Here is a 25,264-nt window from a genome sequence, read left to right as displayed (position 1 = left end):
GAGAATGCTTTGAGTATCAAAGGTTTCAAGAATAAACCCCAACCTCCTCATGTTACAAATGAGAAAATTCTGGCTCACAAAAATTGTTGGTAGGGCCAAGAAATAAACCAAGATCTCCAGGTTTCTAGTCTGAGGACTACCCCACCATACCTGATTACCTCCTTATATCACTGATTTGTGTCTATACTAGATCTCTGTAGCCACATTTTCGAAGAAAATCCTCTGTAAGCAGAGGGCTCCTATGGATAGAAGGAAATTTAGGAACCCACAAATACGGAGGCTTGTGAGAAATTAAGACAGCTATGGCAATTTTACTTCTAACTAAACTATATGCTCTTAACCAAGCTAAGGCTGTGATTTAAAATAGATGTTTACTTCAAAGGTTTTGTTGATAATCATTTTAGAGCATGTGTCTTTTGAGTAGTGTTCAGATTCCAATGTTTAATGAATTGGAATACTTGGGTTCTGATAACCTCATCAATCTTTTAAAAGATAACCTCTGGTTAATTGTATATAAGTCGGAAAAAGATAAATATGGGACAAATTGCTTAATCATAGTTCCCAGACCATGAAATTTGTGAAGTATGGTTGGAAAGAACAAAAAGGAAAGGTTGAAAACTCACAGTGTCTGAGTCAGCATCAGGCACATTTAGGTAGGTCCACTTCCTGTCAGAACCTGCTTGAGAACTCTTTAGAGAAGTCATCCAAAGATCAAAAGAAAAAAAGCATCAGAGCAACAGAAATCAGAGAAGCCAAGAAAAAGACTTACACACAGTTAGATACAAGGACACAGGGCCTTCCTCTCAAAAAAGGCCTTGAACACTAAAGTAAGAAAGGACTTTATTTTGTAGGCAGTGGGAAGCTATGGATGGGTTTTGAGTAGAAGACAGACCTGATTGGGCATGTGCTTTAGGAAAATGACTGGCAGCAGTCTGGAGGACAGCTGGGAAGTTTAGAGAATGGTGTCAGGGAAATGTGTCAGCAGATAATTGAAAAATAATTTATAGGCTTGAGCTGACTGAGCCTGAACTAGGGAGTGAGGAGATTTTAAAACCTGGGTGAGGACTGTGGAAGAAGGAAGAAATCAGGAGCCTGAGAAAAAACCCACACCAAATTAGACTGAAAGGTACTCTGTGGGCAAAGGGCAAGCAGGATCTTACAATGACTTTTAACTCATTATCACACATTTTCCTAAGAACATTCATATCTCCTTTGGAAATGCACAGAAAATCAGAAAGAGGGAAAAGAAACTTTCCACATGTCCTAGTGAACTGCTTACAGTTGATAGGCCACTTGCCAGACTGTGAGTGTTTGTAGATAACTGCGAGGACACTAAGGCATCAATGCTTTCTTCAGTCTCTTCCAAGGAGTCCTAAAAAAGAAAGGGAAAAACCAGTGGGTTGGTTGATTTGTTTTTCTAGAATGTCTTTTCACTTGAAAAACCACTTTCTTTCATAAATATTTGAGAATCAGATAAAAATTTCTAGAAATCACTCCATTCCTAGGTTTTTCTCTTTTCCTCTGCAGTCAATCTGAATTATACCATTGGAGAAGTGGGCAGGGATAGGTGGTGGAGAGTGGGGTCTCCTTTCTAATGGTGCTTACTTTATTGAAAGAACATGAAATTTGGAATCATACAGACCTGGGTTCAATTCCTACCTCTAAGGTGATTCATGTTGGGCAATGTACTTACGTTACTTTAAAATTAAAAAAAAATTTGTGTGTGTGTGCACACACGCACACACACACTGCCAAGATGGTAAAGCATATCTCAAAAATCTCTCCACTAAGATGAACTAGATACTGGACTCTCATCTCAAATCCCAGATTCTACTTTTCCTTTCCCATTTCTTTTTCTCCTTCATGATAAAATGGCTTTTTTTTTTTTGCCTAGTTATTTAAGTGATATATTTTCCTAGTAAAAATATTTCAAGCAATATAGATAAATGGAAACTAAAAACTTAGGTCTCTCATTAACATACTAATGATCAAATTTCAATATTTTTGATTATATCATGACATATATATATACACACACACATACATATATACACGTAGATAGATTATATCATGCATACTCCTTTTTATTATGGGCACTTTTCTTTTTTGCTTCTCCTCTCCTCCTTCCCCTCCTTTCACACCAGGTGAAATTAATATTTAGCATCCTGCTGCACATGTTACATTCCATGTCTTTCTCCTTGTTTATGTGAAAAATCATATAAAAACATACACAAATCTAAGTATACATTCATGGGAATTTTTTTAACTATTGTTTTACAAATCAGGATTATGATGTACACTTCTGGGCTTGCTTTAAAAAAGTCTTTATTATAAGATACAGCATATTAAAAAGCACATAAAACATAGATATATAGTGTAATAACAAAATCAAATGATCAAGCAGAAGCTCCCTGTGTATCCTGTCCATATCACAAGCCCCTTCTCCCCCCCGGGAATAATTAATATTTTAAGTCTTATGGTTAACCACATTCTTGCTTTTATTTATAATTTAACTGTATAAGCATATACTCTGAAACAAAATGATTTTGTTTTGCCTGTTTTTGAACTTTGCGTAAATGTAATTAAATGCTATATATTCCTTTGCGTTTTGCTTTTTTTGCTTAATATTGCCTTAAAATTCATCAAAATTGTGGCATATTTTTGTAGCCTGCTCATTTTTATTGTCATTTAATATTCCATTGTATGATTCCAAAACTTTATCCATTCTCTTGTTGCTGAATATTTGGGTTATTTTCAGATATTTTTCCTATTGTGACCAACACTGATATGTATATTCTGTGAATATGTATCCTGACGCATATACACACAACACAGTATACACACAACACAGTATATATGTTCACACACTTGAATGTATACCAGTGAGAGGAATTGTCAAGTCAAGGGGTGAACATATCTCCACATGCTTATCTGTATCATTTTAATGTCAAATTTTCAGAAGTAGTTATACCAATTTACAGTCTAACCAGTAGTGTATGAGAGTTCCCTTTGCTCCACTTCCTTGCCTGCAAACAGATGGTATTGTTAGATATTTTTTTCATTTTTGCCAATCCAGTAGATGTTTACAGTCTTCATGATTTTAATTTTCATTTCTCTTATTACTAAGTTGAATACCATTTTGTGATAATCAGCCTACTGGATTTCCTGTTTTGTGAAATATTTGTTCAAAAATTGCTTATTTTTATATTGGTTTATGGTAAGTTGTCACTTAACGTCATCCATAGGTTCTTGAAAACTGCAACTTTAAGTGAAAGAATGTGCAGCAGGTCCTCAAATAATGTCATTTCATTAAAACATTGATGAGGAAAAAAATGGTTTTGTTACATGTCGTTTTGCTGAAAGTGGCAGTTTCCAAGAATCTGTTGATGATGTTAAATGAGAACTTATTGTAGTTGCCTTTTTCTCACTGATGAGCCCACAAGATGAGCTGGAATATCTTGTAGAATAGCATCTTCTAAGAAAGTGCTGGCTTCATGGATGAATTCTTCTGAACATCTGAGGAAGAAGTAATGCTAATTCCTGTCAAATTCTTCCAAAAATTGAAGAGGAGGGAACACTTCCAAACTAATTTTACAAAGCCAGCATTACTCTGATAGCAAAGTCAGACAAGGATACTACCAAAAAAAGGGAAAATTGCAGGCCAATATCCATGATAAACCATAGATGCAAAAGTCCTCATCAAAATGCTAGCAAACTGAATTCAACAGCACATGAAGAAGCTCATTCAACCTGACTAAGTGGGATTTATCCTTGGAATGCAAGGATGGTTTAACATAAACAAATCAATAGTTGTGATTAACTGCATTAACAGAACGAAGGATAAAACCCATATGATCTCAATAGATGCAGAAAAGGCACTTGACAAAATCAACATCTTTTCATACTAAAAACTCAACAAATGAGATAAAAAAAAATTTACCTCAACATAAAACCATACATGACAAGCTCTTAGCTAACATTATACCCAACATTGAAAAGCTAAAACCATTTCCTCTAAGATCAGAAACAATACAGTATGCTCACTCTTACCAATTCTACTCCATATAGTGCTGGATGTCCTAGCCAGAGCAATTAAACAGGTAAAAGAAATAAAAGGCATCTAAATTGGAAAGGAAGAAGTAAAATTGTCTGTTTGCAGATGACATGATTTTATATATAGAACACCCTAAAAACTTCAGCAAAAAGCTGCCAAAACTAGTAAGTTCTTTAATTCTGAAAAAATGCATCCCTATTATTTTTTCAAATTGCCCCTTTTCTATATTTTTATGTTTTGCTCTTTCTCAGTATACAATCACCAAGTAGTCATCACATAAAGTACCAGTCTTCATATTCCTTTACTTTCTTTTTAAAAGTGGATATTAAAAAATTCAAACATTCACAAAATAGAAAGCATAGCATAATGAACCCTTATAACTGATTACCTAGTTTTAACAATTATCACTTTTCCAGCTATTTTTCTTGCTGCTAATTTTTTCTCCCACAACTTTATAGAGATATGACTTACATACCATAAAACTTACCTATTGTATGCATGTAATTCAGTGATTTTTAGCAAATTTATAGTTGAGCAAACATCAATATAATCCAGTTTTAGTACATTTTCAACCCAGTAAGTTCCCCCATGCCTGTTTGCAGTCAGTCCCTACTTCTTCACTCCCTGGCAACCATTAATCTGCTTTAATTTCCCTATCAATTTTCCTTTCATTGACATTTCATATAAATGTAATTATATGATATGTAGTTTTGCCTGGTTTCTTTCATTTAGCATAATATTTTCAAGGTTCATCCATGTCGTAGTATGTGTCAGTACTTCATTTCTTTTTACTTCTGAATAATATATCATTGTATTCTATCTATTCACCAGACATTATTATTTTCACTTTTTGGCTATTGTAACCATTTGTGTGTAAGTCTTTATGTGGACATATGTTTTCATTTCTCTTGGGTAGATACCTAGGATCAAAATTGCTATGTTATGTAGTAAATTTATGTTTAACTTTTAAAGAAATTGCCAAACTCTTTTACAGAATGGCTGTAAGTAGCATTTTTCATTACCACTAGCAATGTAGGGGGGTTCCAGTTTCTCTGCATCCTCATCAACACTTATTATTATGTCTTTTTAATCACACCCATTCAAGGGGGTGTGAAGTGGTATCTCATTGTGATTTTAATTTTCATTTCTCTGATAACTAATGATGCTGAACATATTTTAATGCAGCTATTAGGCATTTGTAAATCTTCTTGATTAAATGTCTATCCAAATCTTTTCCCCATTATCTAATATGATTATTTGTCTTTTTAATATTGAATGTAAGGGTTTTAAGAAATATATTCTACATACAAGTCCTTTAACAAATATATAATTTGAAAATACTTTTCCAGTCTGTGGCTTGACTTTTCATGTCTGTAATGGTGTCTTTTGAAGTGTAAACATTTTTCATTTTGATGAAATTCAATTTATCAGTTTTTTTTTCTTGAATACATGCATCATGCTTTCGGTGCCATATCTAAGAATTCTTTGCCTAACTCAAAGTCATGGAGATTTTCTCCTAGGTTTTCTTTTAGAATTTTATGGTTTCTGTTCTTACATTTAGGTTTATAATCCATTTTGCGTTACTTAATTTCTGCATGGTATATGTTAAGAGTCAAAGTTATTTTATGTTTTGTGGTATTTGGATATCCAGTTGTCTCAGTATGATTTGTTGAAAAGGTTATTCTTTCCCCACTGAAGTACCAAAAATCAATTGGCCATAAAGTTTTTTTTTTTTTTCTGGAATCTCAATTCTATTCCACTGATTGCCAATGCTTATGCCAATACTGTGTTGTACTGATAGCTATAACTGTAGAATCTAGTAGTATAAGTCTTCCAACTTTGCTCTTTAAAATTGATTTTGTTATTCTGGGTCCCATATATTTTCATATAAATGGTAGAATAATAATTTCTATTTCTACAAAATTATCCTGCTTGTATTTTGATTGGGTTTGCGTTGCCTACAAATTTATTCAGAGAGAATTTCCATCTTAAAAATATTGAATCTTCTAATCCATTAACACAGAATATGTTTCTACTTACTTATGTGTCCTTTAATTCAGAAATATTTTTGTTAATTTCAATGCACATGTATTATACTTTTAAAAATGAATGTATTCCTTACTTTTGAAAATTATTTTTCATGCTATTATGAATGGAATTACATTCTTAATTTCATTTTCCAATTGATCATTACTAGTATATATAAATACAGTTGATTTTTGTATATTGATCTTATCTCCTGCAACCTTGCTGAACTTGTTTATCAGTTCTAGTCATATTTTTGTAGATCCTTTGGTATCTTCTACATACAGAATCACGTCATTTTCTTCTTTAGTATATTGATATAAATTATGCTGACAAATATTCTTATATAGACTCATTCTTCCACCCATACTTAGCATGAAACTTACTTATTGCTATTTTTATTCACTGCTAGATTTTAATTGATATTATATTTAAAGTTTTGCATATATATTCGTAAACTAGTTTGACTTGTAGTTTTATTTTTTAAACTATTTTAAAAATCAAGTCTGAGTGTCAAGATTATACTGGCTGCATACAATGAATGAAAAGATTTTAATGGTTTTCTAAGATCAGGAATAGTTTAATAGTTTAACAATGTTGGAATTAGTAATTCTTTAAAGTTTGAACATGAGTAAACTTTGAAATAATTTGATCTCACTGCCCACCTCTATTTTGGAGGTAGATTTTAAAGTATTTTCCCAGTTTTTCATACTATAGAAAATATTATTTTATTTTAGAACTCTAAGTTTCCCAGTTTGCTTTGGAAAAACTATCAATACCATTTTACATTTGTGTTCTATTTCTTCCAAGGAGTCCATATTTTACTATAGCAATTACAGAAATCTGAATATCAGAATATTAGACTGGGAAATAACCTTTACAATAATCTAATTTAACCTTCTCATTCTAGAAATGAGTTCACTGAAACATTAATTTTCACATAATTTTGTCTCAGTTTAGAAGTGAATTTATTGGTGGTAACTTGAGATATAGCAATGTTGATATAAATATGTAATCAGATATGTCTAATAATATTTGGCTAAGGAAAATGTTAGGAGCCCTCATTTCCCAGGTTTAGATTAAGTGATAAGACTTTAGCCAGAAATTGAAATCTCCAACATGTGTTTTCTTAGACATAACCTTCACTCATTAACATGATTACCCGTTACATTTTCTAAGTTATTCTTTCCGTTTTTATGTGTTGACTGTGAAGACTAACAGGAAGAGATGATTGTATATCCTCTCTTTACTCTCAACTCATCATCACCTAAAAGTGTAACCACTTGGAGCAAGATTATGCCCTTATTTCCTCCTCTTCATTATATTTTCTTCCACATCCAACTTACCTTGTCTAAAGCCCCAGGGACAGACTTGCTTCTTATGCTTACAGTATCCTCTAAGTCTTCCGTAAATGACTCACTCAAATCTAACTCAGATCGACTCCGATCTGGAAGGTTGAAAGGAAAAAGAAAGACGTGAGTCAGCCTATTTTGTGAGAAGATTTCATTTTTTATTGCGAGTGTTTCACCTTTATTTCAATTCTTTTTAGGCACAGATCATAAATAGTACCATGAAAGCAACAGTCAGAGTCAGTAACTTCATGCTGTTTATGATAACATACTTCCATTTTTAATAATATTTTGGTAATTGCCTTGGACCGAATTACACTTAGGTGTTCATGTTTCCTTCTATCACAGGAGGTTAAATGTTCCACTGTAAAATGCTATGTTTTAAGCTGTTTAAGGCAACTGCTTTGCTCCTAGACTTTAAAAAACTCTCTTAGAATGGGACCTTAAATTTAGAAAAAAATAAAACATTAACAATTCTTGCTTGCAATATTTAGAGAATTCACTGTGTTTTCAGATTTGACATAAAATGCAATGCAACCTATTCTAAACTGCCACTTTGAAGTGATATAGCAAGTTCTTTTCACACAAAAATGAGAGGCTATAGATGCAATGAGAGGAAGTTCTATTTCTTAATGGACCAGAACAGTCTTTCATCAGAAGAACATCTTGTTTTCACTTTTGAAAATGTAAGTTACAGAGCAATACACCTCTTAGTAATGCTTTGGACAGCTTACCAAGTCAGGACAGCTTATTTCCACAAAATAATTCTATACCAAAGCACTACTGAGATCAATATAGTTACTTATAACTGAGAAAGATTGGAAAGAGTAATCAAGTACTTAAGTTTGAATTGATGAAAAAAATAATGCAGAAGTACTTAGCATAGGCCTGACACAGAGTATGTACTCAATTAACAGGAGCTGTTGAGTAGAAGTAGTAGTAGTAGACCCTATGATGTTGGTTTCTAAACTAGTTTAAAAATTTAATTAACAGGTGAACAGCTTTTTTACTCCTGAGCAAAATGTAGCAATAACCACACACATTTAGAAAACCCTTTGGGAGCTGGCTGGCTAGAAGAGACCCCCTCAGTTCAGCATACAGAATCCTGCCTTAGGCTTTATGCATATATCATCATTAGGTAACAGGTAGCTTTTTAATGTTGAAGACTGCATCATGATTTTTATTCCATGTATGGGACATAAGCTTCATAATTATGACAAATTTCTCCAAAGAATTTTCTTAGTCATAGGTATTAACATTTCAAAATGAATAATAGCTGCCTCAGAGGACTGTTGTGATAATGAAGTAAAATGACATATTTGAGTGTACCATGCAAATCAAAGGGATAATTATTAATACCTTAGTTCTGCTTGTAAATAACTTCTTATCTAAACCACAGAATGATTTTCTTTTGTCTATATGTAGGGAACTTCTGACTACTATATCAATTGAACTACCATTTCCTTGAACTCTGAGCAAGTGTTCTTATCTGTTATAGCAAATGTATCCTGGAAAAATTTATATTTCCTACATTCAAATATTGATATTCTGATGTAGCACTGAAACTCGGTGATGATGCCTGGCAAGAGTATGTACTAAATAAATGGAATTTTCATGAATGTAAGGTGCCCAAAGCTTTACCTGGGTCTATCTTCAAGCAGTTCTTATGGAGTGGCCTACCACCATAGGTCAAAGAAGGGATGCTTATTTTTTAAAGCATGAAACATCCATTTAATACCATACGTACCAGTCAATTCCATTTGATTTAGTCATTTTAAACAACAGAGTAGGCACATTGTAAATACCCACCTGAGGAGAGAGAGGTTCCAGACACTGCTATGGAAGGTGTGCCAGAAGTGTTTCTGCGGTGACTCTTTGTGAGCTCCTGAGAGGTACCTTCAATAGCAGCCAAATCCATGGAATTTTCAAAACCATACTCCTTCCCACAAAGTAAAAATGAGAAAAAAATTATACTGACTGTAATTTACTATAAAATTCATCTATATAAATATACTTCAGTATAAACACCTTTATATGTATTACTATTTAAGAGGAGCTAATTGACATTTGAAGGACCCTCACCAGGAGTCCATGTAACTCCAAAATTTACCATCAATAATTGCTATCCAAAATCTATTCCAAGAGGTTTGTTAATTAGTGCAAAAGGTATCTGGACAATTTCTCATTCCCCAAATCAACGAGTGTTCTAATATATGATTAATAAGAAAGATTATACAGGTACCCTCAATCTTATATGAAGGATGTATAATAATCTGGCAAGATTCACACTCTCAGAGTAGCACTCAAGCTTAGAACTCTGCTTGGTCCTATTTTGTTCCCTCTTTCAACATACCCTCTCTTCAACAATCCCTTACCTCTTCGACCCCCATTTAACAGAATATCATGTACCTTTTCCATCTAGAAGCCTAGCTGGTCAGAATATGGGTGGTTACATCTATTTTGGAATGACTTTCATGCATGTTACCAATGTTCATAAAAAGATAAAGAGAGAAAACTTCTCAAGCTCACAGGAATAGTTATTTTTTTGTGTGGTGTCTGCTTGTTAATAAATGCTTGTACATGTGGCAGAATTCAGTCTGGGAGTTGCTTTTATTGTAACATAAGGTAAAGAAAATTCTGTCCCAACTTCGCCCGTGACCATAGACCCAACTTTGTCTGTGACCTTTGCCCTGCCATAGACCAAGGCAGGGCTTGACTGCTGCCTCATCCGAAGCTTGCTTGAGTGTTAAAACAACAACTATAACAAATTTTGGACCTTTCCAGAACTGGGCTGAGGTTAAGTGTCCATTCAAATTACATCATGGTAGGATAATGATCAAATCTAAAACAGATTTTTCAATTCTCCCTTCTGTAAACAATCAAAAAGTGCCTTTTGAAATCCTAGAGAAAGAATTCCCTCCTTGTTTCCCATATCTTAGACATTCAGGGACACTTTGATGAACTCACTACAGTGAAATGTGGCTTTCACTTGCTTAACATGCTAATTGATTCAGCTTCAATTTAGACTGTTTTTAGTATCTTATTATTCTCCAACACATAATACCTGTAGCTGGAGGTATATAGCTCCTAACTTCCTCTAATTGCCATAAACAAGAAAAGTTTATCAGGAGTGTGACAGAGGTCAAACTGATAAATTAGTTTAGGTCAATTTTCAACACCTCTTCAAAAAGTTGTTCACACATGGAGTCCTCTGATGAAGCAAGACCAAGTTCCTTGGAGGCAATTATGTTAATGGCAAGTTTTCCCACAGGTGATCTGTGAGTATCATTAGTATCGAGCACTAATAGGCCAATTAACATTGCACTGTCATTAAAAAGCAATACATACCCTGGAGGTTCAGGGTGTCAAACCTAAAATTAATAGGTTACATCATAGTAGAGGACAGGTTAGAGACTTTCATGCTCTAAAAGTTTTCTGTGATGGTTAATATTAGGTGTATACTTGATTGGATTGAGGGATGCCTAGACGGCTGATAAAGTATTATTCTGGGTGCGTCTGTAAGGGTGTTGCTAGAGGAGACTGACATTGGAGTCAGTGGACTGAGAGAGGAAGACCTACTCCTAGTGTGGAGTGGGCAACATCCAGTCAGCTGCCAGTGTGGCTAGAACAAAGCCCATGAAAGAACAGGGAAAAGCAGCTTGTTTGCTGAGTCTGCTCACTCTTTCTCTTCCCAAGCTGCACCAGACACTTGGCTTCCCCTCCTCCTGCCTTTGGACATCAGACTCTGGGTTCTTCAGCCTTTAGACTCTGGGACTTGCACCAGCAGCCTCCCAGGGGCTCTTGGGCTTTCAGCTTCAGACTAGGGCTGCATTGTCGGCCTCCCTGGTTTTGAGGCATTCAGACTTGGATTGAGCCATCCTACTGTCTTCTCTCTTTCCGCAGCTTGCAGACAGCCTATCGTGGGATGTGGTCTTATAATCGTGTGAGCAAATTCTCCCTAATAAACTCCCTTATATATATCTTATCAGTTCTATCCCTGTGGAGATCCCTAATATATTTTCTTTCATGCTAAAGCAGAAAAGAACATTGAAACAAAGAGATGCTAAGAAATGGGAGAAATTGAGTTGTTACCTTGCTCATCATCTAATGCTATATACTTGCCATCTAATGCTATATACTTCCCTTTTAATGAAAGAGCAAATGTACTTCATAAACTACTGTGCTGTCTTATTTTTATTCAATAGAAAGTACTTCTCTTTGTTTCTCTTTTTTCTCTTAGAAAAGACCAGCTTAGACCAGCTAGACTGCAAGAATGAGATCAGCATAGGCACTGCCTACGTATATGTATATATACTCTACTAAATTGCAGGGAATTTCTGTTGCAGAGATCTAGGTGCTGTTTAACAAAGAAATACACAACTAGGGGCTGTTAGTTTTGAGGGTATTAGCACATGAAAAGGGTCATTTCCCCCCTAATAATCTCAAATTGTACGTAGGAAGATAAACCTTGTTGTGAGAATAAACTTGATTAACTTATTGGTCATTGGACTGATTGTCAGCTGCTACCCACTGGGACAATTGTACTAGATGTTAAATTTTTAAAAATACTTCTGTGTCAGTTGATAAACAGCACTACTCCCAGTCCACCCCCCACTTCCCTGTGCTCCTCCTCATCTATAAGCCCAGGTTTCCCCATAATTCAGGTTTAGTGCATGACATAGAAGGGCCGCCAGGATACTGCCCCAGCCTTGTGCCAGTGTCTGTTGTGATTTCTCAACATCCCTGCCAGACTGGTCACTAAGTAGTTTGAATATCATTCCGTTTTAGATTCCAAGAGGTGACTGTATTCATCAACTATCCATGCACCTTTCTAGCTATTGAACAGAAATGGCTTGCTGACCTTAGCATAAATATTTATGAAGTTTTAAATATGCCTTTTATCTTCACAACTACAATTTAGACTATAAATGTTTAAATAAATCTATTACTGTTTTTCAGTCTGTCTGAACGCTTTAACGGAATTTGACTACTCACCACCTCCACTATCTCTTTGTTTCAAAACCCAATCTCTCACATGGGGTATGACAATGGCTTACTGATTGCTTTTCTGGCTTTCACTCTTGTTCTCCTATAGCTGCTTCTAAGCACAGCCCCCAAATCCTGCTTAAAGAGAAGGCAGATTGTGTTACTCTTCTGCTCTAAAACCTCCAGTTTCCCCCATCTTAATCAGAGTGAATGCTGACTGCACACAGCACTCTTCAAGGCTCTATCCAGCCCTATGACCTCTTTGGATTCATTTCCTAGTTCACTTTTTCTCATTCATTCACCACAGCCGCATTGGCCTCCTTCCTCTTCCTTGAACATACCAGGTGTGCTCCCACCTCAGGGGCTCCACCCTGGCTGTTCTTCTAGAGGCATTAAAAATATTTTAGAAACTGGCTGAGCAAGGGCACTGACCAATCAAGATGGAGGCCAGCTACAAGGAAGTAGAGCAGCCTTCCCTGCATGTACCTGCTGAATATCAGTGCTGTCTCTGCCTGGTGGAACACCTTGCCCCAGAAAACTACATTGCTAATTCTTTCACTTCCTTCAAGCCTTTGCTTGACTAGAGCCTCTCATATAGTAGGTTCTCATTAAATGTTGGTTGAGTCAAATAATTGTTTGTATTGTATGAACTCACTGCTCATATAAAGATTTATCAAATATAGATGCCAGCAATGTGGATGGAGCTTCCTGCTAAATAAAAAAATCTAGTAATGCTAATTCATTCCAAATATAACTTCCAATGGAATATTTAATAAAAGAGAATATTTTTCCCAAATACTTTTTTCATATTCTCTTTTAAAAGAGAAAACCAATAGAAAATATAATTGATCGCATATATATATAAAATTCAATTTAAGCCTTCATTTTGTGTTGACCCCTATTTTAACAGATGTATAGAAAAGAAAATAAAAATTTCTACTTTAAAAACTAGATAAAAGTTCTACTTTTCCAGATTTAAATCAGTTTGGAAAAATTTATGCACTCAACCTATGAATATTTTCTCTAAGAAGTAAAAGAGAGGATCAAAATCAGAGCCTTCTAAAATGTTTTATATTTATTTAAGCCATATAGCAATTTAAACCTCCATCATACAAGTGCTACCTTTGAACCTGGTCTTTCTCTTCCCTTTTTCATTTTGGGTTTCCTGCCAGGAGCTAAGATGCAGGAGGTTCAGTCCTGATGAAGCTTCTACCTGTAAGCAGCATAAAGAACATGCTCTGATGTATACAGAGTTGAAACCTAGCCATGCTGCAGTGGTGAGGTTGAATTTCAGAGACTGGGTGTCTGATATGTTTTGGCTCTATGTCCGTATCCAAATCTCATCTCGAACTGTAATCCCCACAATCTCCACGTGTCGAGGGAGGGACCTGGTGGTGGATGATTGAGTCATGGGGGAGGCTTCCCCTGTGCTGTTCTCGTGATGGTGAGTTCTCAAGAGATTTGATGGTTTTATAAGTGTTTGACAGACTCCTTCTGCCATGATTGTAAGTTTCCTGAGGCCTCTGCAGCCATGCAGAACTGTGAGTCAATTAAATCTCTTTTGTTTATAAATTACCCAATCTTTGGCAGTTCTTTATAACAGTGTGAGAATGAACTAATACAGTGTTCATCAGGTTTGTGTACTTACTCTACTGATGACTGAGGTCACACTTCGTGTGCTTGGGGCTGGTGACCTCTGAGTGCCCGGGGTCACACCATTGCTCCGACTGCTCTTCGGGGTCCTAGGACCAGGTTCCTGGTCATTGAGATCTGATGAGCCAGTGCTTCCCCTAAATGAGAAAGCATATTCTGACTTTAACATGGAAGCAGAGCAGCAACCAAATACACAGGCAGAGTAAAGCTGATGAGGAAACTAATAAGAACATGTGAACCACACTGAGTTCACAAGAATCACACTGGAACTGCTTAGAAACTATCATGTCACCTTCCTTCTCAAAGGCCCTGAGGGGATCATTAGGTTTGTCCCCATTTGCCCCACAGTAATTAAACTTCACCCCATCTTTCTGATTTTGTTTCCTTCTGCTTACCAGCATTCTCTCAGCCAGTCCAGGTTCCTTACCATTTTCTCAACTCACCATCTTGACTTCCACCTCCTGAGGCCTTTGCTTACCTTGTCTCCACTTGTTATGCCCTCTTAACCACTCTCTGTCTATGCAAATCTTTCTCAGTCTTCAAGGGCAAATGAAGTCCAGCCTTCCCCATTAGGCCTTTCCTGTCAAGCACAAGCCTTGTCAACCTCTGTTCCACTCAATTCCTGTTGACTTACAGTCTTTGCCAGACTACTGTATTTAGTATTTGACTGCAAAATGTCTTGTTTGGCTCCCTAATGGATCCACATATGTGAGCTTGGGTGTTTCATTAAACTATGAACTCCTTGGGAACAGAGTCCATGCCATAATTATCATGTATCTCCAGCAGCTTTGTAGTGCCTTAGTACAAAGAAGCCACTCAGTACATATTTAATCAAAGATTAGAAGTTATATTTCATTTCTCTGTGTTGTTTTAGTGTCTAATTCATGGTGCACATTTAATAAATATGGTACAAAAATAATGACATTTGGTAAATGAGCTTGAATCACTTTCATGTGTGCTAAAACTATTCAATTAAATCCAATAACAATAAATGAAAAAGCAGTTCCTGCCCTTGAGGTGTTCACAATTTTCTTATTAAATGAGCTTCATAAGTCAACATAAATTTTGACAAGTCGGAGTTTAAGAGAAGTGTTTGTTCCCATTTTATTCTTTTCCCTCAGTGGGCACAAAATATGCTAAGTGGTAAAATAGAAGCCCTTATGAGTTTTACTCTCTCAGTTACTGTCTTAATGAGTTACAAATGCACATATAATAGTACACATCTTATTGGTAAAGCATACCAGCGGTGGTTAATAGTGATGAGGACTTACAGTTGAGCCAATAAGAGGAAAGACTAAATAGAATAAAGGAATATTTTTTAAAAGAATGTTTAAATGTGCACATATCATTACTAGAAGATAAATCAGGCAGAAGAATAGGCAATGACCATTGGATAGAACTGTCAACCACAACTCCTAAGTTTTTTCAAAGCTGTGCCCCAGAGAAGTCACCAAAACCAAATTTCTCTTGGACCACATTACCAGCTACCACTACCTTCGATAATCATGAATAGCCGTGGCATTTACTTAGTATCTTCTAGGTGTTAGCCATTTTCCATCCCCCAATATCCTTGTAAAATATGTTTTAGAATATTATTTAATATTTTTTAAATGAAGAAATTGAGTATTGGAGAGGTTAATTATTCCATACATGTATGCATGTACACACACACATGCATACACACACCGACATACCACTATGCTATCATACAGTTAGCATGTGATAAAATCAGCATAAAAACAGTATTGTCAGTCTACCCAAAGCCTGTGACCATTCTAGTTTCTCATACTGCTTACTCATCATTTCACTAAGAACAAGTCATTCCAGCCAGGCAGGTTTTGCATTTATAGAATGAACTATCAAACAGAAGATAATCAAAGAAGCAAAGAGCTAGGAATTAGTTTCTTGGGACTTGATTAAGAGAATTATGAAAATTTTCTATGTTACTAAAGAGTGGTTACTAAAGGGTGGCATTTCTTTTTTACTAAACAGTCTCTGCAGAAAGGATCTCTGGCTTCCTCTTTGTAGAGATGGCAGTCTAAGTAAATTACAGTACTATGAACTCAGCTGAGAAGATGTCTAAGACTGTGTCTGTTGATTCTGACAAGAGAGTAAAATTTTGTGATTAAGTAAATTGATACACTTTGGAATTCTAATTTCTTTGGTGATTTTCCTGAACCCTTCTACCTGAAGCATGACATTTCTACATTTGACAACAGTTAGCCATATTTGTACCCTTCCAAGTATTTCTGCTCATCTCAGAGGCCCTACTTAGGAGAGGCAGAGACTTTCCCATTGATGCTGTACTGTGACCATAGGTTCTCTACAACAATGTTAACACAGAAATATGTCTCCCTACTGTTTCAGGTAAAATCTCCTTTAAAAAGAAAGGGCAGGGGTGAATCTCATAGAAATGAGCCAAGAAGTTATGACCCAAAGGGACTCATGTGGGTGTTTCTGCTTGTGTGTATGCGGAAGGTCCTCCCAGAGCCAGGTGGTTTTGAGAAACACCCCATCATGGATTAGCCTTGCTGAAACCAAAAGTGCTACTTATGTAGAAGCTCTGGCAGAAGTTGATTAATTGTGGTGATGACATTCAAGAGGTTATCCTGTAATAAGGAAAAAATTCTTGTGATTGTAAGTCAGCTACTGCAAATTATCATTGCCAGCAGCATTATCTCAAAAATGACATAGACTTTCACATTTGTCCCTGACATTTACTGTGAGCTTCTAAAAAATTTTTTTCCAGTTGATTAAACTCAAAAAAGGTTTAGTCTAATAAGGCATATTGTCATAAATATTTGGGTGCCAACTCATTTAGAAGTTATGTAAAATATGACATAAAATACATGAATCTTTGCCACTTAAATTGGAAAAGGATAAAAGCTATGTCAAGTCAAAATCAAAGTTGTGAAGTGTAAAGGTCAACTAAGAAAAAGCTGTTTTTTGATCCAGCTATAATGTTACTCAGATTTAAATAAGAAGTATGATAAATCAGTGACAACAAACCTTCAAGCTAAAATATGGTTAAGTAAAAACCGGCAAGAAAGAGATACATTTATCTCATTGTAAAAGGCCCAAATGTGGGGATATGTCACTGTCTGGGAGTTTGGATATTCTGGGTTGCTGAAAGACACATTTTCCAGATTAGGAAAGAGTTTCATTTACTTTACCTTATGAAATATACTTTAAAAGCCTTCTGTTTTGTTATCTCTAATTCCATGGGTAGGGTAAACACATCTGACAGCAATCATTTCAGTATACTCTTACAATGACCCTGTGTGGCAGATGCATCTGAATGTTTGTTCCAAGCTAGGGAATCCAGGAATGGCCAGCCCTGAGGTTTTTTTCTTACCTATGAAAAACATCTGAGCCCCTGGCCCTTCTCATGGAACACGAGCCATACCGGGGATTGAGGCCCTGAGTTTTGGGTTAAATGAAGGCTTCCAGGTGGAGGTCGTTTAGGGGGAAGGTTTTCAGTGAAAATGCTATATAAACTGCATTGTTATTTGCAAGCGGTTGTGGTTTTCCTGCCCAGCCCACCACTGCTGGACTCTGTCCCCTGTGTGTAAGATGCTAATAAAATCGTTATGTCTCGTTTGCTGGCTCTGAGTCTCTTGAACCTGGCAGCTTCCCTATCGAGGTTAATAGGGGTTCAGCACAGCACCATGTTACTCCGAAATCTTGACAACAGCTTCCCAGATATATCCATTTCTAGACAGAGGATCCAAGGATAGGAGGTAGAGATTACAATGTAATTGCCTTTCTGGTTTACATAAAGGTCTCCTAGGAGTTGTAGCCAGGAAATAATTTCCCAGGATCCAACCTTCCCAGAGTGGCTGACAGTGTTGAGCCTGTTCCCATATGGTTAAATGTGTGCTCTCCTAAGGAAGCACGAACCTGAGAGATCCTAAAACTCACTGGGACAATGAGACTAATGTGCAGTACAACACAGAGACAATGCATAATATTCTCTCTGAGGTTTATGAGCTTTCCTAACTTCTTGTAGTTATTTTGGATCTACAATGAATATGCAGGAAAGATGGCCAAGGAAGGTTGCAGTTAGAAAGTGAGATGAGCCTGCTAAATGGGAAAGAGATAACTAAAAATGAATGTAGCTCAATCTTCTAGTCTTTGGTGATCCCCAGGTGCTGTGTCTTTATTAATAGTCTTATGTGAGATGAGTGGCCCTCATCCTCAGATGCACATTAGAAACTCCTGGGGAGCTATTAAAACTCCCATGTCCAGACTATACTGAGGCTAGTCACATGGGACTCTCTGGGTGTGGCATCTAGCTGCCAGCGTGTTTTAAAATTCCCCAGGTGATTCCAATATGAAGCCAAGGCTGAAAACCACTGTGCTAAGCTGTGGATAAAAGTTCATTGATCTCAGACATCTCTCCACCTGCATTGCTCCCTCTGCTTCTACCACTATTTTTTTTTTAATTCAGCAGTACTGACATGAAAAGAGCTAAGCTGTTCTTGTGGTTCAGACTGTGATACACGGAAGCACACTTTGTCTTAGTGAGTGAATGTGTTGCACTAGAAGTCAGCAAACTATGGCTTGTGGACATATTTGGGCCCACCAAATGTTTCTATATACCCGTGTGCTTAGAGTAGTTTTTACATTTTTAAATGGTTGAAAAAAATCAAAAGAAGAGTAATATTTTGTGACACATGAACATTATATGAAATTCAAATTTCAGTGCCCATAAATAAAATTTGATTGGAATTCAGGCAGCCCATTCATTCATGTACTGTCTATACTGCTTCCATGTTCTGACAGCAAAGTTGAGTAGTTGAGACAGAGATCATATGGCCCACAAAGTCAAAAATATTATCTGTACCTTTACAGAAGAGGTTTGTTGATCTCTGTGTGTATGCCAGTTTGGGGAAAAACTCTAAGTATGTTTTTCCTCTGCTCTCACAGTACTACAACAATCATCTATCATCACAGAAGTCTCCTGTGAACAAAGGTGTGGGGTTTTTCCCCACACACCAAGCAGCAGACACCAGCTGGGTGTCCTCTAATTAAATTCTGACACTATCTAAAGAGAGTGTCAGATCCCACAGGGTTAGGACTCAGACACCAAGACTGTTCTCCCCCAGACACCAGTCACAAGTCCGGGCTTTTAGAACTTCTGACCAACGGTCTTCAATTTGGGGTTCCCATGACCCCCTCTTTGTATTTGATTAGCTGGAGTGGCTCACAGAACTCAGGGAAACACTTACATCGACCAGTTTATTTAAAAGGATATTACAAAAGATACAGATAAAGAGATGCGTAGGGTGAGGTATGGGGATAGGACTGCAGAGCTTCCATGCCCTCCCTGTGCGTACCACCCTCCTGGCACCTCCACATGTGTGGCTATCCAGAAGTTCTCTGAACTCTGTCCTCTTGGATTTTTATGGAGGCTTCATTACATAGGCATGATTGACAACCATGTAAAAATGTGGTTGGACAGAAAGTGCGTGTTCTAAACCTAGCAAGGCCTGTCTGTTCAGACTTTTCTTGGTTTCTCTGTGTAGCATTCCTTCCTCTAGGTTATGAGGCAGGGTTCTCCGGAATGAGGGTCTTTTGAACCATAATCAGGTTAGAGTCCTGCTTTGGCAGGTGAAAGAAGGACAGCAGGAGGTCAGAGACAGAGATTACGTTTTCTGAGGCCTAAAGTGACCCAACAGTATAACAAGGACTATGGAAGTTGGGAGGCAGGAACTATGGATGAAAACGTATATAAACATATATTAACACCACAATGCCTATGCACACAGACACGCGCACACACACACACACACATAGATGAGTCTATTTAAAAACAAAACTCTTTGGAGAAGCCAATACACCCAAAAGAAGTAAATTTCGGGTATTGGGTGTTTGTGTGTTAAACTTAGGCCCAAATGAGCCATCATAGGATCCCTTGAAAGCAGAATTAGGGAAGCAGAGAGATGAGAAAGACGTGGAAATTCCTCAAGCAGCTTCTGTAGCTGCAACGTCCCCTGAAGCCACTGGCCTTCTATGGCTTACTCGCACATATCTTCCTTTTCCTTTTTGGAAAGAGGACAAGAGTAGTATAAGGTAGTGGGCACTCAATGAAATTGTGCCAAATGAATCCTAATGTTAATTATAGAAATAGCTTTATAATTCGACTTAATAAAACAAAAGCTGCTTTGTTTGAGGGTTTTAAAGTGTTTAGTGTTTCCTTAATGGATTTGTTCCCTTTAAGAAGACTCCCTCTAAAATGGAGGAGACAGTTACCATGAGGAAGGGACTCCAGCTGGGTATGAAGAAATAGATCTTAAGAACAGGTGGTACTCTCAACGTGATAATATTTTTGTTTTTTAGCATCCCATTAAAATCCTGATCTAATTTCTTATTTCTAAATAATGACCAGAAGCCGTTTTGAGGAGAGAGGCCAGCAGCCATGAAAAGCCTTGGGTCAATTAGAAGTCGGGGGCAAGAAGAAAGCCAACTACCTTCCCCCATAGACACACAAAAAAGGAAGTGTTTAACAGAACTTAACTTTCAGCAACTAAATGGAACAAATACTTACTCCATACTTAGTAGTTCAGAATTGCCAACCTCTTGTTCTGAGTAGGATGTTATATTGCATATAAGAAGATAGGTATTAAGGCATCCAAAGCCATCTACATCCTGGTCTAACTTACCTCTCCATCTCCTCATCTCTTGTACACCATACTTCAATTTTTATACTCTAGAAACTCTGAACGGTTTCTTTTCAGCACACAGTCTGCTTTATGTCTATTTTCCTTTGTACTTTTTATTTCCTCTGTGTAGAATGCTCTTCCTATCTTTCTTTACCTGGCCAAGTCCTCCTCATTTCTTAAAAGCTGCTTAGGGATCACCTCAATGAAGCTTACCTGAATCCTTTGGAAGGATAAATGCCTATCTTTGGTTTTCCCATAGCACGCAGAAGATCTTTTTAAGATCGTATTACTATATTGTATTTAAATTATTTGTTTAGTTATCCCAGCCTTCCTGCTAAATTGGAAGGTCATAAAAGGGTGGAACAGTATTACTGTCTAAGAACTTCCACATTTACCATCTGGCATATATAGTACTAGGTCAATAATGTTAGCAGAGCTGTGTGTTGAATTCATTTGTATGAGTAGAATGAATAGATGACCAAGTCACATATCTCTGCTCTTCAATGATTTGTAGAAGGAGAAAGGCTATCTATTGTATCTTAGCTACCCTGAGGATGGTAACATGTCACATAATACATATTTAGGTAGCAGTGAGTAAAAGAGCAATTTATTAAATTGGAGGAGGGGAATGTGTTAGATTTAGTTCATAGAAATAGAGCATGACAAGACAGTGAATCCATGGGAAACAATTGGAGAAACAGACAAAACAGCAAGGAGAAGGCTTCAGGCTTACAAACATTTGATCACAGGAATGAAGCATGGGTGTGGCTGAATTACTGAGCCTCCATACCTTCTCACATTATTGACATTATAATGAGGAAAGTCACACATAATATAAAGTAAACAGAAATCAGGGGCTGAACAATGGTCTGACAAACTGCACCTTTGAAGGAGGTCTGAGAGCAGTTTGGGAGGGAGGTTGTAGCAGACTCTGTCAGTGTCCCTGCCCATTTGCCTTCAGCACTCACCTCTACTTACAGAATCTTGGTGACTGGGAATACCCAGAACTCCCTGCCTGAGGAGTTTTTTGACTCATGGGAGCATGGAGCCCCTGTGAACAGGGCAAGTCGGAAGTGCCAGAGAGTTAGTGCCCTAGAAGCAGCTCTCAATAAATTTTGAACAAAGAGCTGCTGTAAAAATACCCCAGATTCCCTATCTCTTAACTGGATAACTCTGAGGTACATTCAGCACAGTTTTCTAGAATTGGCCAGTGAGATTGAGCTCTAGTTGCCCACAATAGCAACTGGCTTAATGACACATCCTTTTTGCCTGCCTTCCCTTCCCTGGCTCATTTCCCCTCTCTCCTGTCTCTGTTTCCTTAGACCACATCCTGAACATATTACTTACTCTTGAATCCTTATTTCAGGATTTTCTTCCAAAGGAGGCCATATCAAGTGTACATTGGTGCATATGGTGGGCAAAGGATGAGTTTAGAAAAGGATGGCTTTGAGTTCTAAATAGAAGTTTCTAGCTAAAGTTCTTTTTTTTTTGCAACTTCAGACTGCGTATCTCCCACTGATAAGGTCACAGTATAACGAAATACTCTGGTGAATTCATGTTTCCTCTCCTGTTTTATCATGTGTCAGTTGCTCCCTGGAATTAAAATTCACTTTTCTCGGGCCACCATGGTTTAGCGAATTGCTTTAGGCTGTTAGCATTTGCTACAGCTTGTGGCTTTGATTGCCCACCCCTCGCTCCCCCTAAGGAGGGCTGAGCTTACCCAAAGGAGATTAAAATGGAAAAAAAGGAATTAGCAGTGACAAAGGAGGGAAAGGCACAGGAAGGAGGTGAAAGTAATTTTCCTTTGGAGAACAATGCTCACAGCCTTTATCCTGTTGAGTCACCGATCATTATAGAATAAAATGTACATGCTTTCAGAGATATGCTATACATTTGAACATTTTTTTAAGCCTGGTAAGGAATGGAGTTTGCTAATAGCATTAGCAACTAGCTATGTAATGTTTTATCTAATACACAAAACAGACCATTGTTGACTTTGTGGATGTGGTCCTGACTCAGAGTTAAACACTCCCACCTTGCTATATTTGAATTTCTAGTAAGAGGCTGCCACCTAATTCGCACCTTAATTGCAAAGATGTCAAGGAAAATTACATTCAGGACAGGAGAATAATTTTATTTCTGATGAAAAAGAAGGTATCATTTAGTGATAGAATGGGTTTAATTAACTCACTTTACCAAAATAATAGATATGAGGAATGGATGATTCTTTAAATTCATGATAATATCCGAAGTGCCATATTTCCTGGACAGAGAGAGAAAGAGAGAGGGGCAGTGCTTGAAATGAGGATGAGAACTAGGTAAGGGCTGGTTTGAATGGTGTGGTCTCTGCTTTTGGTGGATCACAGCCAAAGCAAAGCAGCTTGTGAAGCTTCACAGAGACTGTGACCATCAGTCCCAGACCCCCTGGAGAGCAATTAGGAATAACTGGATGAAACTGGTGTGCATGGGGTGGAGGAGTGGGAGGGCAGAAAGATGAGAACCTAGTTGGTTACGAGACCAAACAAGGTCCCACCGTCTGTTCACATTCCATGTAAATAGTGCCATATTCTCCAATGACATGATAGAAATGCTACTGAGAAACAGCATCATTCTTCCTCCATTTTCACTGAACAAAATGCATTTTAGGTTCAAAGTTCTAGTTTTACTTTGTTTTTAAAGATAACATTGTTGGCATCTCCCTCAGATTCCTTTTACCAGCTGTGCATGCTCCTCCCTAGCTCCTGAGTTCTTTTCTGCTAATGGATGTCACCTGCCACCTTCAGAGACCTTCCCTTTAGCACTGGAGCTGGAGGCCTAGAAATGCCCTGGAGTTTGTCTCCCCCTCACCCCTATAGAAGAGTTGTCAGATAAAATATAGAACTCACAGTTAAACTTGAATTTCAGATAAAAAATAATTTTAAGTATAAGGATGTCCCAAATATTGCATGAAACATACTTATACTAAAAAACAGTTCTTAGTCTCAACTATATATACCTGGGCATCCTGTATCTTCATTTGCTAAGTCTAGAGACTCTATTCAAGGGAGGCCATGGTCAATGACTGACTGGTATAGGAGTGCAATGATCCAGCTCCTCAATGTGGAAAAAGCTCAGGGATATAGTTTATGCTCTAGAGTCTCCTACAGGATCAGGCTGAGTCCTCAGACCGCACTGGAGGTAGCACCATTGTTTAGCTTCTTCCTCTTCTCTATTCTGTCTCTCCTACTCCCTTCCTGGTTTCTCTTGGAATCACTTAATTAATAATAAATCACTTGCTTATAAATCCTTGTCTAGGGGTCTGTTTCTGGGAAAGCATGACTTAAGTTAGAGATCTTGTAAATCATACCACAGTGACAGCTCATCACAACTTTGTAGGGATTAGAAATCACTACCTTGAATAATATTGTTTATTAACTACAGCTTACATTTATTTTCCTAAAAATATTCTTTGTCTCATGTGTCAAGTCCCTAGCAACCGGTGAACATCCATTTGACAAGCTCTTCTGAGAGGCTGATAGGGCTTCTTTAATCTATTCATACTTTCCCCTGCTTTGAAACTACTGAAAAGAAATAAAGCCAACCGCACATCTGATAAAACATCATTTACACTCTTATATGATGTGAGCCTTAAAAAGGAATGCCGAAGCCCAGCTGCTCCATGAAAAGACCAATGATCCATGAAAAAATACGCATTGTAAAGGAAAAAGGGGAATTATTAGTAAGCTGGGTCAGGCAATAGACCAAAGAGACTGGGATCTTACAGTCTCTTCAGATGATGGAAGTTAAGAAAAGATGGGCTACCTCCTGCCTCAATTTTCTAAGGACTCATTTTGAAATAATGGAACTCATCTCACTGTGGCAGTCCATTAATGAGTCATCATTGTGATATATGCACGTTCAAGGGAAAGGACATTTTGCTCTATTGATCTCCTGAACATCTTTACTCACTTTCTTAGTGGCAAAACATTGTTCTTAACATGCTTAAGCCAAAGCACTCCTGGCTACAATATTCTGACTATGTGTAAGCCATTTCAGGTATTTACAATTTAAGATAAAGTCTACTTAGGGACTTTCTTTCAGCTTACAACAAGAACAAGAAGCTCCTGGGTCAATATACCAGTATTTGGTGATGCATGTCCATATGGCTTTATAGTTTTGGTTATTTATGCCTAGCAGTAGATAAGACACAAAGAGTAAACTGAGGCAGATAGAGTCCATTACGGTATAAGCACTGATACTGGAGAGCATGCCCCTTATTATTCTTGTTGAGTAACTGTAAGACATATAACTTAAAATAGCACGATCTAATTGTGTTAGGCTGGCAGCCTTTTTTTTTTTCTTTAACAAGGAACATTGGCCGGGCGCGGTGGCTCACGCCTGTAATCCCAGCACTTTGGGAGGCCGAGGCAGTTGGATCATGAGGTCAGGAGATCGAGACCATCCTGGCTAACATGGTGAAACCCTGTCTCTACTAAAAATACAAAAAATTAGCTGGGCGTGGTGGTGGGCGCCTGTATTCCAGCTACTCGGGA

The 25,264-nt window shown here is 37.3% G+C and overlaps 1 protein-coding gene across 15 annotated transcripts in view; it reads right to left on the bottom strand.

Moving 5' to 3' along the window:
• The window catches only part of SYTL5 (synaptotagmin like 5), a 242,492-nt gene that overhangs the window by 25,839 nt on the left and 191,389 nt on the right, over window positions 1-25,264 (bottom strand). For 10 of the 15 annotated variants that reach the window (XM_054544445.2, XM_054544453.2, XM_024241175.3 and 7 more), the window contains 5 exons: window positions 14,063-14,204; window positions 9,238-9,367; window positions 7,426-7,526; window positions 1,280-1,372; window positions 624-689 (listed from right to left, as the gene is read on the bottom strand). In XM_054544445.2, coding sequence (XP_054400420.1) covers window positions 624-689; window positions 1,280-1,372; window positions 7,426-7,526; window positions 9,238-9,367; window positions 14,063-14,204 — 532 coding nt within the window. The remainder of the gene's footprint in view (window positions 1-623; window positions 690-1,279; window positions 1,373-7,425; window positions 7,527-9,237; window positions 9,368-14,062; window positions 14,205-25,264) is intronic. The other 5 variants (XM_063721209.1, XM_063721205.1, XM_063721206.1 and 2 more) reach the window with 1 other exon arrangement.

The sequence above is a fragment of the Pongo abelii genome, chromosome X (genome assembly GCF_028885655.2).
Source record: "Pongo abelii isolate AG06213 chromosome X, NHGRI_mPonAbe1-v2.0_pri, whole genome shotgun sequence".
NCBI lineage: Eukaryota > Metazoa > Chordata > Mammalia > Primates > Hominidae > Pongo > Pongo abelii.
The sequence above is the reverse complement of the archived record's forward strand: the minus strand, read 5'-3'. Positions and strand labels throughout refer to the sequence as shown.